This window comes from Bubalus bubalis, chromosome 11 (genome assembly GCF_019923935.1).
Source record: "Bubalus bubalis isolate 160015118507 breed Murrah chromosome 11, NDDB_SH_1, whole genome shotgun sequence".
Classification (NCBI taxonomy): Eukaryota; Metazoa; Chordata; class Mammalia; order Artiodactyla; family Bovidae; genus Bubalus; species Bubalus bubalis.
The window spans coordinates 11591203-11610114 of record NC_059167.1 but is presented as its reverse complement, the minus strand read 5'-3'; the positions used below and the strand labels follow the sequence as shown (position 1 = coordinate 11610114).

The window sequence follows — 18912 nt, the reverse complement described above, 5'->3', positions numbered from 1 at the left end:
AAGAATTAAGCTAGATTTTTAACTGTTCTCAGACAACTGTTAATTTATTCATACCAGGACACTGGAATCTTGATGCTAATAGTTGTCTTTTGAGTATTTGCCAGGAAAACAAAAGTGGAACCCAGACCAAAAATCCACTGTTTTATTTAAGAATGCATCATGTGAAATAAGAATTTAGATATTAGGTAAAAAATAAAGGGACTTTAAAAAAATCTAAATATCAATTTAACTAAAAGCAGAGACACCTAGATATTTGTGAGAGAGCCAAGTGAGAAGTTATTTGGAAGATGTTATGAGTTGATACTACTTACACATCTACCAGAATAGCTAAAATGAACAGACAGAAAAATAAAATTGGCAAGACTAGTGATAATGCAGAGCAAACACAACTCACATGCACTGCTAGTGGTGTGTAAACTGATACAACGACTTTGAAAAACTGCTTGAGAATATGTATCTAGTTAAATATATGTATACACGATGGCTTAGCAGTTCTACTCCAAGGGATGACTCAAATGCATTCATATGTTCACCAAAACACACAATGCACTACAGCATTCATAGAAGCATACTTCATAATCACTCTAAGCAGGATACTCCTCAAATACCCATCAAAAAGGAGATGGATGTATAAATTACAGAATATTCACACAATGAAATAGTTTTAGAAGGCTGGATCATTTTAGAAGACAGGGTAGTGGTTGCTTATGGCAAGTGGATAGCGTATAAAAAGTGACATGGGAGGTTTCTTGTATTTCTATTTCTTGACTTGAGTGTTGGTTATAAAAGTAAGTTTTGTTTATGAAAATCCACCAAGCTATATAATTATGATCTGCACACTTATTTAAAAAATAGAATATTTTTAGGGAACCCTTAGGTTCATAAAAAAATAAGGGGAATGAGCAGTGATATTTCACACACTTAATTAATTCCACATGTCTATAGCTTACCCCATTATCAACGCCCTCCTTCAGAGCAGTACATTTATTACAATTGATCAACCTATACATAATTTCATCCAAAGTCCATATTTTACATCAGGGTTCACAGTCTATGGATTTTGACTAATGTATAATGTCAAGTATTAGGTAATGTACATCACCATTATGATTCTACAAAATACTGTCATGGCCCTAAAAATCCTCTATCCTCTGCCTATTCATCTCTCCCTCCTCTCAGCTCTTGATAACCAGGATCTCTTTACTGTCTCCATAATTTTGCCTTTTCTAGAACGTCATATAGTTAAAGTCATAAAGGATGTAGCCTTTTCAGATTGACTTCTTTCATTTAGTAATATGCACTTAAGGTTTCTTCATGTTTTTTCATGGCTTGGTAGCTTATTTCTTTTTACCACTGAGTAATATTTTATTGTCTGGATGTTACACAGTTTCTTTATCCATTCCTACAGAAGAACACCTCGGTTGCTTCCAAATGTTGGCAATTATGAACAAGACTGCTACACACATCTCTGTAAAGGTTTTTGTGTGAATACAGACGGACGGTGGAACCTGATAGGCTACAGTCCATGGGAGCGCAAAGAGTCGGAGGTGACTGAGTGATTTCACTCTCACTTTCAGGTTTCAACAGACTTCCCCAGTAGCTCAGTGGATAAAGAATCTGCTTGTGATACAAGAGACACAGGAGATGCTGGTTCAATCCCTGGGTCGGGAAGATGCTCTGGAGAAGGAAATGGCAACCTGCTCCAGTATTCTTGAATGGACAATTCCATGGATGTTAGTCTGGCAGGCTACAGTCCACGAGGTCACAAAGAGTTGGACATGACTGAACAACTAAACCACCACTACTGCCCAGAAGTAGAATTGGGTGGCTGTTAACAGGGATGATAAGAAGGTTTCAATTCCTCTGAGTAAATACTAAGGAACATGGTTGCTGGTTCATATTGTAAAAGTATCATTAGTTTTGTAAGAAGTAGACAAATTGTCTTCCAAAGTGATAGCACCATTTCACACACCCACCAGCAATTAATCAGAGCTCCTGTCCAGCCTTTGATGATGTTTGATTTCTGTATTTTGCCATTGACTGTGTGGATCACAACAAACTGTGGAAAATTCTTAAAGACATGGGAATACCAGACCACCTGATCTGCCTCCTGAGAAATCTGTATGCAGGTCAAGAAGCAACAGTTAGAACTGGACATGGAACAACAGACTGGTTCCAAATAGGGAAAGAAGTACGTTAAGGCTGTATATTGTCATCATGCTTATTTAACTTATATTTAGAGTACTTCATGAGAAATGCTGGACTGGATGAATCACAAGCTGGAATCAAGATTGCCGGGAGAAATATCAATAACCTCAGATATGCAGATGACACCACACTTATGGCAGAAATCAAAGAAGAACCAAAGACCCTCTTGATAAAAGTGAAAGAGGTGGGTGAAAAAGTTGGCTTAAAACTAAGCATTCAGAAAACTAAGATCATGGCATCCGGTCCCATCACTTCATGGCGAATAGATGGGGAAACAGTGGAAACAGACAGACTTTATATATTTTTTGGACTCCAAAATCACTGCAGATGGTGACTGCAGCCATGAAATTAAATGATGCTTGCTCCTTGGAAGAAAAGTTATGACCAACCTAGACAGCATATTAAGAAGCAAAGACATTACTTTGCCAACAAAGGTCCATCTAGTCAAAGCTATGGCTTTTCCAGTAGTCATGTATGGATGTGAGAGTTGGACTAAAAATAAAGCTGGGCACCGAAGAATTGATGCTTTTGAACTGTGGTGTTGGAGAAGACTCTTGATAGTCCCTTGGACTGCAAGGAGATCCAACTAGCCCATACTAAAGGAGATCAGTCCTGAATATTCAAGGACTGATGCTGAAGCTGAAACTTCAATACTTTGGCCACCATGTGAAGAACTGATTCATTGGAAAAGACCTTGATTTTGGGAAAGATTGAAGGCAGGAGGAGAAGGGGATGACAGAAGATGAGATGGTTGGATGGCATTACCAACTCAATGGACATGAGTTTGGTTAAACTCCGGCAGTTGGTGATGGACAGGGAAACCTGGCATGCTGCGGTTCATGGGATCGCAAAGAGTCAGACACGACTGAGCAAGTGAACTGAACTGACTGAATAGGTGTATAGCGATATTTCATTTTTGTTCTAATTTGCATGTCCCTCTTAACATGTGATATGGAGCAGATCTTAAAGGCTATTTGCTATCTGTTTATCTTCTTTAGCAAGATACTTGTTCAGGCACCCATTTTTTAAATCAAGTCATTCACTTTCTACCATTGAGTTTTAAGGATTCTTTGTATATTCTGTATAACAGTCCTTTATCAGATATGTCTTTTGCAAAGGTTTTCTCCCAGTCTGTGGCTTGTCTTCACAAGCTCTACAATCTTTACACTTTCCACTGTTTGTATTATATCATTTATTTTGTATTTAGCAGTTTGCCCTTGTTATTGTGACATATATACATGATATAAAATATAAGATTTTAACCATTTTTAAGTGTGTAGTTCAGCTAGCAGCATTAAGTCCATTCACACTATTCAACCTTCACCACGATCTATCACTGGAAATTTTTCATCATCACAAACTGGGCCTAGAGTTTAACTAGGCCCATTAAACAATAACTCCTCATTTCCCCTTCCTCCAGCCCCTGGAAACCACTATTCTACTCTCTGCCCTACGAATTTGACTCTTCTAGATGTCTTAGATAAGTGAGTCATCCCACATTTTGCCCTTTTGTATCTGACATTTCACCTCGCACAACATTTTCAAGGCTCATCCATGTTGTAGCAAGTGTCAGAATTTCATTCTAAGGCTGAATGATATTTCATTATATGTCACCATTTTTAAATATCACCTAAATGCTCATTAGATCAAAGCCATCAGGCCAAACATCCTTGGCCAGTTAGCTGATAACTTGTATAATCACATGAGCCAAACTGGCCCGAATCAGTACATGATGGGCATGCTCACCTCCATAATATTAATTAAGAGAACTTAGAGTGTTCTTTGTGCTTTTAAGTGTCTCCCTCTCACATGTCCAATGTTATTTAAAATTCTACACAGGCTATTTCAAAACTCATATACTCCTTAACAAGACAAGATCATCTTAAAATTGTTGAAGTTCTCTGCTGTATTTGTGACAGGAGAGACTTTGAGAAGAAGAGGGAGGAACCATTTCTTTCACTTCCTGTACATTGTGACACTGTCTCATTTAATGCTCATTTCTACTCCATGAAGTAGGGCTGATAATATTCATCTTGAATATGTGGAAATAGAGTTCAGCAACCGGACAACCCAAGGGACAACTTGCATATGGGAAACTGGGTTGCATTTTCAGGTCTCAAGTGTTTTTACTACACCATGCTGCCTACTAGTAAGAGATGTAATTCATGAAAGAAGAAAGAGACTACCAAAGAACAACGCTAGCAACTGTATGATTTTGTTCAAAGCTAGCCTAGGATGTCCGTTCAACTGACCTATTTCACCAGAAGCTCTTTTAATCATGAAATGATTGATGTGAAATACATCAACACTAATTTCAATATTTGGTCCATAAATGAACTTTCTCAATAAAAAACTAAAGACTTACCAGGAAAAAAATAAATATGCTTAATTGATTCAGTTAAGGACATCTTCTGCCTTGAACCATTATGTTCACAGTGGGCTGTGTAAATTGTTTTTATTTTTTCCTCTGTGGATAGAGAAAGAAATGCCCAGCTTAGATTTTGTAACTCATTTCAGAGTTTGAAATCCTTGTTCTCAGGAATTTGTTCCTGAGACATTAACAAAATTATTCTTGCTGGTCTTTACATATATTTCTCAGATTTTATGGAGATTAACTGGCCATTATCCTTCAAACACTAAAAGAGCCTCAGTGAGCTTTCTTTCCCTAGGTAATTTTAGTGTCTTTCATCCTATTTCCTCAAATAATCAGCATTTTCTTAGATGTTAATGAGAAATGTCAAGACTTGAGAAAGCAACAATTCATCTGAGGCTACTTAGGATCAGCTATGATCCATAATTGCCAAGTGCATCTGCTAATATCCAGCATAAATAAGAAAGTGGTTTCTTAGCTTAGCGCACATTAAACTGAAATAAACTGAACTGATATTTAGTAAAACATGGGAAGACAGTGCTGTATTAAACAGATTTTAAAACAAATCTTATTATAGTGCTTTAATTTTACAGATTGAATTAGCTAGAGATACAGCAAAAGACAGGAAGAAGTAGAAGCCAACACAGATATAGAAACAGAGATGGAGTACATGAAACTGGCTATATTTAGACTATTTTCAGAGAAAATAGGGAGCACAGCTGTTAAAGCTGTTATAAATAACAATGATCAGAAATATTCACATGCCACTTAGTTTATTACATTTTGGAAGCTACCTCAATTTTTAAACAATTTTATTGATCTATAATTTGAGGGCTTCCCAGGTGACACAGTGATAAAGAATCCACTGGCCAATGCAGGAAATGTGAAGGTTCAATCCCAAGGTCAGGAAAGATCCCCAGGAGTAAGAAGTGGCAACCCACTCTAGTATTCTTGCCTAAGTCTCAAATACCCACCAACTGATAAATGGAAAAACCAAATGTGGTATAGCCATACAATGAAATATTATTCTATAATAAAAAAGAATTAATTACTGCTACATGCTATACCTTACTGCTACATGGTATAATATCAAGGAGCCCCCAAAATAGTATATTAAGTAAAAGAATCAATCACAAAAGATCACATATGATATGTTTCTGTTTATATGAAATGTTCAAAATAAGTAGTGTGTGACTGAGCACACACACTGATATGCAATTTATATACCACAAAGCTCATTCATTTTAAGTGTACAATTGAATGTATTTTAGTATGTTTACAGAGCTGCACAATGATCACCATGCTCTTATTTTTGAACATTTTCATCACTCCATAAAGAAAGTTCACGCCTCTTAGTAGTCACTCCCATCAACCCCGTCACCCCTTCCCCCATAGAAAAGCAGAAAATGAAGTTGCTCAGTCACGTCCGACTCTGCAACCCCGTGGACTGTAGCCTACCAGGCTCCTCCATCCATGGGATTCTCCAGGCAAGAATACTGGAGTGGGTTGCCATTTCCTTCTCCAGGGGATCTTCCCGACCCAGGGATCAAACCCAGGTCTCCCTCATTGCAGGCAGACACTTTATCCTCTGAGCCACCAAGGAAGCCAATAGGCCACTACTAATCTACTTTCTGTCTCTGTAGATTAGTTTATTCTGAGCATTTCATATAAACAGAAACATACCCCATGTGATCTTTAGGGATTGATTCTTTCACTTAGCATACTGCTTTTTCAGTTCATCAGTGTTATAGCATGTGGCAGTAATTAATTCCTTTTTATTATAGAATAATATTCTATTGTATGGCTTTACCACATTTTGTTTATCCATTTATCAGTTGGTGGGTATTTGGGATGTTTCCACTTTTTTGGCTACTAATAAATAATGCTGCTATGAACATCTTTATACACATTTCTGTGTGAACATATGTTTTCATTTCTCTTGGATAGGTATCTAGGAGTGGCATTTCTGAGTCATATGGTAACTCTGTGCTTAACTTTTTGAGAAACTGCTAAATAGTTTTCCAGAGTGGTGATAAGTTTTATAATCCCACCAGCAATGTATGAGAGTTCAAATTTCTCACATCTTCACTAACAATTGTTATTTTCTCTCTTTTTTATTATGGCTATTCAGTGGACATAAAGTGGCATCTCATTGTGGTTCTGATTTGTATTTTCCTAAAAATGAATAATTTTGAACATCTTTTCACATGCATATTCAACATTCATATATCTTTGGAGCACTACCTATTCAAATTCTTTGTCCATTTTTTAATTGAGTTGTTTGTCTCATTGAGTTGTAAGCATTCTTTATATATTCTAGATTTAAGAATCAGTTATATGACTTGTAAATGTTTCTCTCACTCTGTGGGTTGTCTTTTCACTTTCTTCATGGTGTTCTTTGAAACACAAAAGTCTTTAATTTCCATGAAGCACAACTTATCAATCTTCTCTTTTAGTAATTATGCTTTTGATATAATTTCTAAGAATTCATTGCCTCACCCAAGATCACAGAGAGTTAATACTGTTTACTTTCGAGAGCTTTTTAGTTTTAATTTTTATATTAAGCCTATAATCTACCTTGAATTCATTTTTGTGTATAATATTAGGTAGAAATCTAAATCCATTCTTATGCACATGAATATTTAGTTATCCCAATACCTCTTGTTGAAAAAACTATTCTTCCCTCTATTGAATTGACTTGGTCCTTTAGTCAAAAATCAATTAACCAAAAATCTAGGGTTTATTTCCAAATTATTAATTCTATCTCATTGATCTACATGTTAATTCTTGAGCCAGAATGACATATTATCTTCATTGCTATAGTATTATAGTAGGTTTTGAAATAGGGATGTGTGTCTTTCAACTTTGTTCTTCTTTTTCAAAATTGTTTTGGCTAGTCTGATCCTCTGTCATTTCCCTATGAATTTTAGGATCAGGTTGTAATTTCTCCAAAAAAGCTAGCTGGAATTTTGATAAGAATATACACTGAATCTACAAGAGGTTAACTCTTTAATGACTGTCATTAGGTACAAACTGTCATGATTCAGTTCAGTTCAGTTCATTTCAGTCGCTCAGTCGTGTCTGAATCTTTGCAACCCCATGAACCTCATTACGCCAGGCCTCCCTGTCCATCACCAACTCCCGGAGTTTAACCAAATTCATGTCCTTTGAGTCGGTGTTGCCATCCAACCATCTCATCCTCTGTCATCCCCTTCTCCTCCTGCCCTCAATCTTTCTCAACATCAGGGTCTTTTCAAATGAGTCAGCTCTTTGCATCAGGTGGCCAAAGTATTGGAGTTTCAGCTTCAGTCCTTCCAATGAACACCTAGGACTGATCTCCTTTAGGATGGACTGGTTGGATCTCCTTGCAGTCCAAGGAACTCTCAAGAGTCTTCTCCAACACCACAGTTCAAAAGCACCAATTCTTCGGTGCTCAGCTTTCTTTATAGTCCAACTCTCACATCCACACATGACCACAGGAAAAACCATAGCCTTGACTAGACAGACCTTTGTTGGTAAAATAATGTCTCTGCTTTTTAATATGCTGTCTAGGTTGGTCATAACTTTCTTTCCAAGGAGTAAACGTCTTTTAATTTCATGGCTGCAATCCCCATCTGCAGTGATTTTGGAGCCCCCAAAAATAAAGTCAGCTACTGTTTCCCCATCTATTTGCCATGAAGTGATGGGACCAGATGCCATGATCTTAGTTTTCTGAATGTTGAGCTTCAAGCTCATGATTAATTATGCCAACAATGGCTACCCAATTATTTCAAAGTTTAAAATATGGTTGTACTTTATAATCAGTTAGTTTTCAGCAATAGCAAACACATGCTAGGTAGTAAGCAATCAGTTGTGAAACATAGGAGGGATACAAAGAAATGACCTGGGATTTTTAAAAATGTGTTTATCTGTGGAACCAAGATGCAAAGACTACAAAAATACTAAAGATATAAAAATATCTATTTGTTCCAAAATATTAAAACTAAAAAATTTAAATTCACAAGTGTTCAATTTAATGTCTACAAATGTAATTTTATACATTACATTTGTCATGTAACCAGTCAATTGCAGCTTAATTCTTGAAATGGTTATATATCAATATAATTGCATTTAACTTATAAGAATATACAAGTTAATATCTAACAAACCAAAATCACAAAACCAAGTTTTAAAATGTTATAACATAGGTTTTTTCTTATTTGATAAAAAAGATTAATAGTATTTGCAATAATTCTAATTCTAATACATCAAAAATTGCTTAAGGTAAGATATGAAAAAATCAGAAAACTTATTGTCATTAAAGATAATTAAGAAACCCTGGAATCAACTGTAAAGGAATCACATAAATTCTCAACTCTGCAGAATGAAAGTCTTTTATGCTTTTCTTTGAAATGTAAACAAATCTCATAGTATCTTCGTTGTGGTCTGTTACTCTACAATATAGAATTCAAACAATGTTAGATCATACAATAAACTAAGAAAAACCACTTCTCCTTTTGACCTAATTTCAAAAGCATTTTCCCTTGGCTTTGAAGATGAATAAATATGCTTAAAATGGCTTGATCAGGCCATCCATCCTTAATCATAGATTCTATTAATTATATTAATTTTCATCTGGCCCCTGTTAATTTTTAAATTCTACTTGGAAAAAAAAGTACTTTATCACATAAGCCTTCGAATTTCTCACTTATTTACTAAATGATTGTATATTGGTTGCTCAGGGGAGCCCTACTTATACTTAGCCTTTGATCATCCCTTGTAATAGGAACAGAAACTTTAAAAATACTCCCACAGCTAAACATCCCACAGTGTCATGAATCAAGAAACTTGAAAGTAACTTCTCTTGTTAACTCCCTTGTTTATTCCATAAATGTTGAAATACTGGGGTAAACATTTTCTTCAATAAAAACAGTGCTACAAAACAGTCATTATGATCCATTGTATTTCTCAAGTACCACTACATTTGTTATGTAAGCAAGATTTAGAGAAGGTAAAACTTTTGCCCAGCAACAGCGAAAGGAAAAATGTTGTTCATAGTCTTCAGTTCTATTAAGACAGAAAATCTTGGCAAAGAGATTGTGATTGTTTCCTTTTCAAATTGGTTGGCATTGCCTAGTTCCAGATGGACTAGAAATTTGAAACTCACTGGGGAGAATGAGTGATTTCATGTTCTATGTCTAATAAATGGCTCAGTCATCCTCTCTTTAGTAGTTGAACTACACCTTAAGCTAATGTGCTAACTGAATAATAAAAATCCAAAGATAAGAGCACATTTTCAAATGGAGCATATTTCTATTGCTATTTTGTGATGCATATAACTGGTTTTAGAATTGTTCAATTTACCAGTATCAGATTGTGCCTAAAGAAACTGGCAAATTGTTTATCCTCGTTAGTTGAATAATGATAATTTTTAAAAATTGAGTTCCACACATAGGTAGGCAGTCAATACTACCTACTACTGTAAATATTAGAATCTTGCATAAACTTACTAGATTATTCACAATAATAATGAAAAATGAAACTATCTGAAGATTTTTTGACTATCACAATTAATTTCTTACAAAAGAGAATAAGTTAACATCTGTAAAAGTGCATGTTCCTTTTGGTATATAGTATAACTAGCCATGTTCTACAATTGAAATTAAATATTTAGCCAGAGGACTACAACTTCATTAAAATCTAGGGGGAAAAAAAATCATTCGTTTTAATAAACAGTGATGCTTTCTGTTGGATTCTTTCAACCTGTTGCTTTTCCATCACTGTTCCCTTTCTTTGTGAGTCTTTCACAACTCTATGAGGAGAGGATTTATGGATGAGAACACCAAAAATTTGGAGACATTACATAAGTTGATTGAGGTCACACTGCAAATAATGACAGAACCTTGATCGGACTGGACAATTACACGGATCTTTTTTCATTATACCATTATTCTATGCATCTCTCTCAGCCAGTAGCAATTATTGCTACTATCATTACCACTCTGATTTCACCTTCTCCTCCCTTGGACTAAATATCTAAGCCCTCATATCAAAGTAGTGTGCCTATTCTAGGGCAAGTTAAGGTAGATAAGGGGGTTCTGGTATTGAGAACTTAACTCTAAGATGATTTCAAATCTGGGTATAAAAAAGCTATGAATGAGGAAGCCTGTTCTTTATAAAACAATCCTCTGAGAACAACGGAGTAAAAAGATAGATGGAAAGGCAGAGTGTGACTCAGATGTTCTTAAATGCACCAGTTTTGCACTACCTCATGTTAGCGGTACTAGAGGTATATCTGTGTTTCATAGTTCTTCTAAAGAATGCATCTACACCCAATCATTCATGGGTAGTACAGATTTTACTGAAGATTTTGTCGGGAATATGGAGAAAGATTTAAATTGCATATTCCTCCAAATTGTCTAAAGGTACCCATTAGAGACTTCTTTTCTAAATCACTACCAGGATTTTTCTTCCTCTTCTCTTTCAACCACACACTGACCAACCTTGTTGACTCTTTCCCTTCTCCAATTTTCTCAGGATCTTCAAATACTTTTCCCCTTTAGAATGCTGAAAATTTCAACTCTGCCTCAGAAACTGCCCCTAAATTGTACCCCAAACCCCATGACACTCTGAAAAATAAAGGTCTTTTAATTTACATCACCCATTCTCCATAACAGGCAACAAGAAAGTATAGTATTAAAAAAAAAAAAAAGCTTGACTGTCCAGATTCACCATCCATGAAAATCATGAGGACTAACGCCATTGCCTATGTACACTATGTCTTCCTCCGTGTTAATTATGTATTCACCTAGGTCTGACTGTCACCCTCATTTACTGCAAATCCTGAACCTGTTTTATGTCAACCAAAAGTTGGAAGGCACCCTGGTTCTGAAGATTTTATCAGCAGCAATCAGCACAGCCCCGTTTATGTAGCATTTTCTAATCATAAGCATTTCTACATTTGGCAGTGTGGTGAGTAATTTACAAATAATTGCATTTAAACTTCCCAACAAGACTATGAACTCGATATTGCTTCTCATATCTACTTGTTGGGGGCCGGCGTGAGGCACTCCGCCCATGGCAAAGGTCATGAGGAAGGAGGCTCGACATACGCAAAGGCGGGATGGAGCCTCAGGAGTCCCCCTGGAAATCCTCAAGCATCTACCCCCATAACCAGAGCCTGCCTACTTTACTACTTTGTGCTCTCCCCTACACCTCTGACTTTACGGGGGGCTGTCCCCCACCACCTCTTTCAGAGAAGGAGTTAACTTAGAGCTCCAGTTAATAATAATTCCTGGGCGTGATAGGAGCGTTTCAACCTACAAACTCCTCTGAAGGTTCTCTAGCCTGCCTGACAGGCTTGTCCGGCCACATGTGATTGCTCACAGCCTCCCAACTGTGAGAGGCACGAGATGCTTTAAACCTTCTAAAAACAGGTTCCTTAGAGAAGTTAGAAAATTATTAGTATAAGTATAATGGGCTGATTAGAAATCGTATTGGTGAAGGGTTTTTCATTTGTTGAGCCCATGTTTACTGCTAAGTCTCCACATCCCCTGCCCTTATACACATTAATGAATATATAGAAGAAATAAGTATTAACCTTTGATATTAATCACGTTAGACCTTAGGCTAAGTAAATTCTTTCCTTAACTAAAACCCACTACACCCTCTCCCTATAGGAATGTAACTTTATTTGGGTGGCGTCTGTTTTAAGAATAATCACCCCTGGAGAAATAAGTGTCCTGGTTGACTGACCGCTGTCACAAGGAGAGGATCATAAATTGTCAGCAGGCCCCCTGGCCAGAAGATGATGTAACACCCCTAAGACCTCTGTATACATTTGTATGAAGCACCTGACTTTGATAAAAGTCAGGACTGCTGACCCCACGTGACTTTTGCATAACATCTCAGTGTATAAAAGTAGACCATGGAAAATAAAGAATTGGGATCAGTTCCTCGAAAGACTGGTCTCCCCATGTCTCTCTCTCACTCTGGCTGAGTCTCCATCTGGAGCGCGGAAGCCACCATGCTTACTAATTATGCCTGGGCTTCTAAGATCCGACCGGGGAGGCCTCAGTGTCTCCTCTCCTTCGGGAGAATGGAAGGACGCCTGTGGCCTACGTAAGTGGTGCAAACTTCTTGTCTTGAAGTTTTATTGGTCTCCCGCGTAAACCAAGCTACTCAGCCTCTGTTCTCCACTGAATTTTCCTACTGAGCTATCCTCATTCTATTACTCTTTATATCCTTAATTAACGTTTAATTAAGCAGTTGTTTCCTGACCCTCGCCTACGCCGTCTCTCCTTCGAATACCCTGGATCAGCCGGGGCTGGACCCCGGCATCTACTCCTTACCTTTCCTGTTGTCACGAAATGAGCCTTTCTTCTTGGTGTTCATGTGTTGGTGGGAAAGAGAGACTGTGCTCACCAAGCAGCCCAGACCAGTTGCTGAACAGCAGAGGATAGATAGGTAACAGTTGTTCAGTACCGACCTTGATTTCACACCTAAATGGTTTAATAAGACAAAGAAAGTATGCCGAATGTAAATTTAACTCACTGAAGTTATACAGTGAGTAATAACCTCTCAAAAGGTGTTGCCTGCGTAATCTTCCCTAATCTTCATAGCAACACTGAGAAGAAAATATTGTTATGACCCAATTTTCACAGACCAGGAAAGGAGACTCAAAGATGTTGAGAAACCTATATAAAAACCTGCCAGCAAATGCCAGATATGACAACTGTTTTTATCTTCTCTCTCCAGATATTATGTACTTTGAACAATACAATGAATATATATATATAATATATACTAGTATGTGTGTATAAACATCTGTCTTACAAGGAAATGACAACTGGCTTATAAGGCTGAATTATTTAACATGGAAATTCATAACAGTTCACCAGCGGTCCCTCTAAAAAAACTAAAAGTTCAAGTTCAGTGAATTGACTCAGAAATTTATAAACTTAAAATTTTAAATCTTTAAGTTCATCATTTAAAGCTCATATGTTTTTATCTGTATAGGGCCTCCCAGATCGCACTAGTGGTAAAGAATCCACCTTCCACTTCAGGAGATGCGAGAGACATGGATTTGATCCCTGGGTTGAGAAGATCCCCTGGGGTAGGAAATAGTACCCGACTCCAGTATTCTCGCCTGGGAAATTCCATGGGCAGAGAAGTCTGGAGGGCTACGGTCCATGGGGTGGCAAAGAGTTGGACATGACTGAGCACACATACACACAACCTAAAGGTAGTTATTACAGAATTTTGCGTTGCTTTCAAAAATTGTTTTGAAAAGCAATTTTATTTTAATTTATATATGGGTAGATATTGGGAGCAGGGGCCCCATAGTCTTCAGATCTGAAGACCTCTAAAATTCTAAACTCAAAGCTGACAATGTAGAATATGCTTTCAAATTATGTGATATTGAAAGGAGAAAAACAGGGCAGTGGCTAGAAGAGAAAAATACAGGGACCATCAGAATGGGTTGGAAAACAGAAATCAGCACAACATAAAACATTTACTTCCAAGTGAGTACAAACTGCAAAGCACAAATTATGTTTCAAATACGAAAGAACTTCTGAGAAACGAGATGGGGATGATTGTAACCATAGTTCAACATTTCCTGAACACGTACAATACGCCAAAACTTCATACGCATCATCTTGCTTAATCCTCACACCAACTCAAAGAGACGTTATTATTATCAATTGCATTTTGGAGATAAGAAACTAAGACGGGAGAAGTTATGAAAGAACCCAAAGTCACCCAGCTTGTGAGTGGCTTTAGCCACGGTTTCTAAGCGTGACCACCAGCGGCATTCTCTCAGGCATGAGAGGAAGGGGAGAATGGGTGGAAGGATCAAACAAGGAGCTGCTAGTCCATACACACTAACAAAACAGGGAAATTGGGACAATTTCCAGCAAAAATGCTGAAAAAATAGAGTTCTTTATGGCAGCTCATACATTAAACATGGGCGAAGTTCTGTAGCAATGGAAGGTCCATAAAAAGAACAAAATGGACCCTACAGAGCAGATTAAATGCATAATTCAGCAAATCTATTTAAGCTGTGCAGCAGTCATGTGACGGAGTTGGGAAGAGGATGGATAGGAGAAGAGGAGATTAGAAGGAAGGACAGGAGAAGAGATGATAAATCATGGCTGAAAAGACACAGAAGACTCATCCTAAGGGGAACACAAGCAACTCTCATTGAGAACACTGAAAAGAGAATGAGAAGTTTAGATGTCATGAGAATCTAAAACATCTGGGTAAGTATTAGGATTAATTGCTTGAAGTAAGGTTTGGACAATGATTCCTTAGCTAATCTCCTCTTAGAAAGAACAGAGAAACGTTAAGTAATTTGATCACAATCACAAGAGGGATTTATATAAAATTTCCTGTTTTTCAGGGTCTCACCTTCATGCTTGCTATTCATATCATATCTTTGATGCCAGAGTCTTGAAGTCAAGAACTAAGCACTCATGAATGAATGGTAAACATGCTGTGGTGGCTGTTTTCCCTTACTCAGGGCTTTCTGTGGGACGTATATGGTAGGAGTTCCATCATACATAGCCAATTGTATTCATTTCATCAGCTGATTACAGACATTCTTCCCAGGAAAGCTTCCTTCCCTGAAATGCTCAACTTTATTTCCCAATTCTGAGGTACAATGAAAGATTCATGAGGACAATGAGAGTACAGAAATGTGAAATGCAAAGTGAAATGGTTTAAATATGTTGCTCAATCATAATGTGTTTTCCCTAATATCAGTGTGGCAAGCTGCATACATGATCAAAAACATATCTTTGCAAACTGTGCCACCTTATACTTTACTTATCACCTCTGCAGATATGCAGAGTAATACCTCGCCTAGGCAGAATACTGATGAGAAGTAGAAGATAGTTGTATCTCTGAATAGCTAATACACATTCACTCCCAAAGCTAGTATCTAAAACTTCAATAATTTATTCAATAAAAAAGTTTATTGGACTCTCACTCAGAACCGTGCAATTCTAAGAAATTTGATATAGCATGTGTGAGTCACTCAGTCATGTCTGACTCTTTGTGACCCCATGGACAATAGCCCACCAGGCTCCTCCATCCATGGGATTCTCCAGGCAAGAATACTGGAGTGGGTTGCCATTGCCTTCTCCAGAGGATCTTCCCCACCCAGGAATCAAACCTAGGTCTCCTGCACTGCAGGCCAGCTCTTTACTGTCTGAGCTACCAGGGAAGCCCATGGGATTAATCTAAATCAAAGTCACAGGCTCTCTCATATGTTATCCTTGCATGTGTGTTCAATCGTGTCCAGCTCTTTGTGACCCTACGCCAGGCTCCTCTGTCCATGGGATTCTCCAGGCAAGAATAATGGATTGGGTTGCTCTGCCCTCCTCTAAAGGCTCTTCCTCACTCAGGGATCAAACCCACCACTCTTATATCTCCTGAATCGGTAGACAGGTTCTTTAGCATTAGCACTACCCAGAAAGCCTCCCCATATGTAATAACCTATGTGTTATTTGGTAAGGAATTTCATCCTTCAAAGCCTCCATTTCCCCACCTGTAAAATGAATATAAAATATTTACACATTTCACGGGATATATCTGAGGATATAATCAGTACATTCACATAATGTATAAACACAAAGGAAGTGCCTTAGAGCTTAAAAACAGACATTTTTTTTTTTTCCCCACAAAACCTGATACCGCATAGTGAAAAAATTATCTTATCTGATGCTCAATCAGAGAAACAGCAATCCCTTCTAATGCCTAGGAGAAACTGTTCTGGAGTTCCTGAGACTGTACTTTGATCTCCATAGAAGAGACTTCCTAAGGAATTTTCAAGGGTAATTTTAATTAATATAATTGTCTTTTGTTGCCAGCCTTAATATCTCCCTCAGAATTAAAAATGCATAGCAATCTGAGCCTAACAAGCACTGAGGTAAAGAACCTTTATAACCTCTTTGCACTCCTTTACAATAGAGTACATGGACATGAATTTGAGCAAACTCTGGGAGACAGTAGAGGACAGAGAAGCCTGGCGTGCTGCAGTCCATGGGGCCGCAAAGAGACTAGGCACCGAACGACAACTACCTGATGGAGTACAAACACCAGTGTTCTTAATGATTCACTAAGTCATCAAGAAAGAGTTCAGTGTCTGTTCCCTAATGCTCTGACAAAAGAGGCAGAGAAAACCAATGTTTAAAAAGATCACTGTTTTAAAAAACTAGAATTTTCAAACAATATTCTTAGGAAACTTATAGTTATAAAAGGGCTTCCCGGGTTGTGCAGTGGTAAAGAATCTGCCTGCCAATGCAGGAAATGCAAGAAAAGTAGATTCAGTCCCTGGGTCGGGAAGGTTCCCTGGAGAAGGAAATGGCAATGCTCTCCAATATTCTGCTTGGAAAATTCCATGGACAGAGGAGCCTGGCAGGCTATATAGTCCATGGAGTTGCAAAGAGTCAGACTCAACGGAGCATACACACAGCTTCTAAATACTCAGCCAGTTAAGAAAAGTCCTTCATGCAAAATGAGTCTAATTACAACCACTGTCTTCCTATTCCAGTAGAAAGATGGTGTAATATTCATTCTTCAGTATTTGGACTCAATACTACCAATATAAGAATTTTTGAGGAAAATTGTTAAAAAGCTAGACTTTTGCCCTTTCAGGACTTTGGTTTACTGTACTAAGTTGTTCATCTTCTCTGGTTGATTTGTAGGAGCTCCTTACATATTAAGAATATTAGCCTTGCTTCTGAATTATAAGTAAATTTCCACAGTTCACTCTTTGTTTTATAGTTTTGTTTTGTTTTTGCTATTCAGAGGTAGTAAATTTTAGTATAATCAAGTGTGACATACTTTTCTTTTATGATCCCTGAATTGCTGTTACGTGAAGAAAGCCTTTTTTTCTAATCCAAGCTCATTCAAATATTCTCCCAAGTTTTCTCCTATCCCTTCTATGGGTTTAAGTCATTAATTCACTGGTAGCATGTGTGTGTGCCTTATGCAAGGTAAACAAATTTCCAATCAAACATCTTTTTTGAAAATAAAATTTATAGCCTCTTAATCCATGTAGACAAAACCATGACTTTTCACACTATGCTGCTGAGGTGAAAATAAATGTTATAGATTTTTCACATGACTCTAAATTATCAAGCCATTCATATCTCTTATAAGTAAATATTTTGGTGTTGTGATGAGAAGAAAAAGGGAACTAATCCTGACAGTATTCCTAAATTGAGTCAAGCACTGTCCCGGGGACATGATATATGCCATTTCATTTAATCCTCACGAAGCTGAGATTGAAAGAAGACAATAATTTACCCTGAAAGTCACATAGCTGATAGAGTGGAGCAATGACTCAAAACCAGTTTGTTCTGACTTCAGAGCACATCATGTATTATTTCTGCACAGAGACACACAAGTCTAATCTGTGTCTAAGGGATGCATGACTGTAAAATTTAGTGCTTAATGTTAATTTTTCCCAAATGCAAGGTAGCCTGTTTAATGCTTTGCTAACAGTAATTATTGTATATATAAATATAAAAGCTGAAGAAAAATGGTAATGGAAATGGGCCATACCCTGGGTAAAATAAGGGCTAGAAAAATGTGTTATATTCTTTGTCATGATGCTGCTTTTTTATATCCACTGAAAGTTAGAAAAGAGGTAACATCACTTCAGTTCAGTCTCTCAGTCGTGTCTGTCTCTTTGCAACCCCATGGACTGCAGCACACCAGGCCTCCCTGTCCATCACCAACTCCCCGAGTTTAACCAAACTCAATGTCCAGTGAGTTGGTGATGCCATCCAACCATCTCATCCTCTGTCGTCCCCTGTCATCCCCTTCTCCTTCCACCTTCAATCTTTCCCAATATCAGGGTCTTTTCAAATGAGTCAGCTCTTCGCATCAGGTGGCCAAAATATTGGAGTTTCAGCTTCAACATCACTCCTTCCAATGAATATTCAGGACTGACTTCCATAAGGACGGACTGATTGGATCTCCTTGCAGTCCAAGGGACTCTCAAGAGTCTTCTCCAAAACCACAGTTCAAAAGCATCAATTCTTCAGCGCTCACCTTTCTTTAGAGTCCAACTCTCACATCCATATATGACTATAGGAAAAATCATAGCTTTGACTGGATGGATCTTTGTCAAAGTTACTTTTGGCAAAGTAATGTCTCAGCTTTTTAATATGCTGTCTAGGTTGGTCATAACTTTCCTTCCAAGAGGTAAGCATCTTTTTATTTCATGGCTTCAGTCACCATCTGCAGTAATTTTGGAGCCCAGAAAAATAAAGTCTCTCACTGTTTCCCCATGTATTTGCCATGAAGTGATGGGACCGGATGCCATGATCTTAGTTTTCTGA

General features: G+C 37.5%; 1 protein-coding gene across 2 annotated transcripts in view; it reads right to left on the bottom strand.

Annotated features, from left to right (window-relative positions):
* The window catches only part of DIO2 (iodothyronine deiodinase 2), a 123440-nt gene that overhangs the window by 79873 nt on the left and 24655 nt on the right, over nt 1-18912 (bottom strand). For both annotated transcript variants that reach the window (XM_044924677.2, XM_044924678.2), the window contains exon 2: nt 12910-13059. In XM_044924677.2, coding sequence (XP_044780612.2) covers nt 12910-13059 — 150 coding nt within the window. The remainder of the gene's footprint in view (nt 1-12909; nt 13060-18912) is intronic.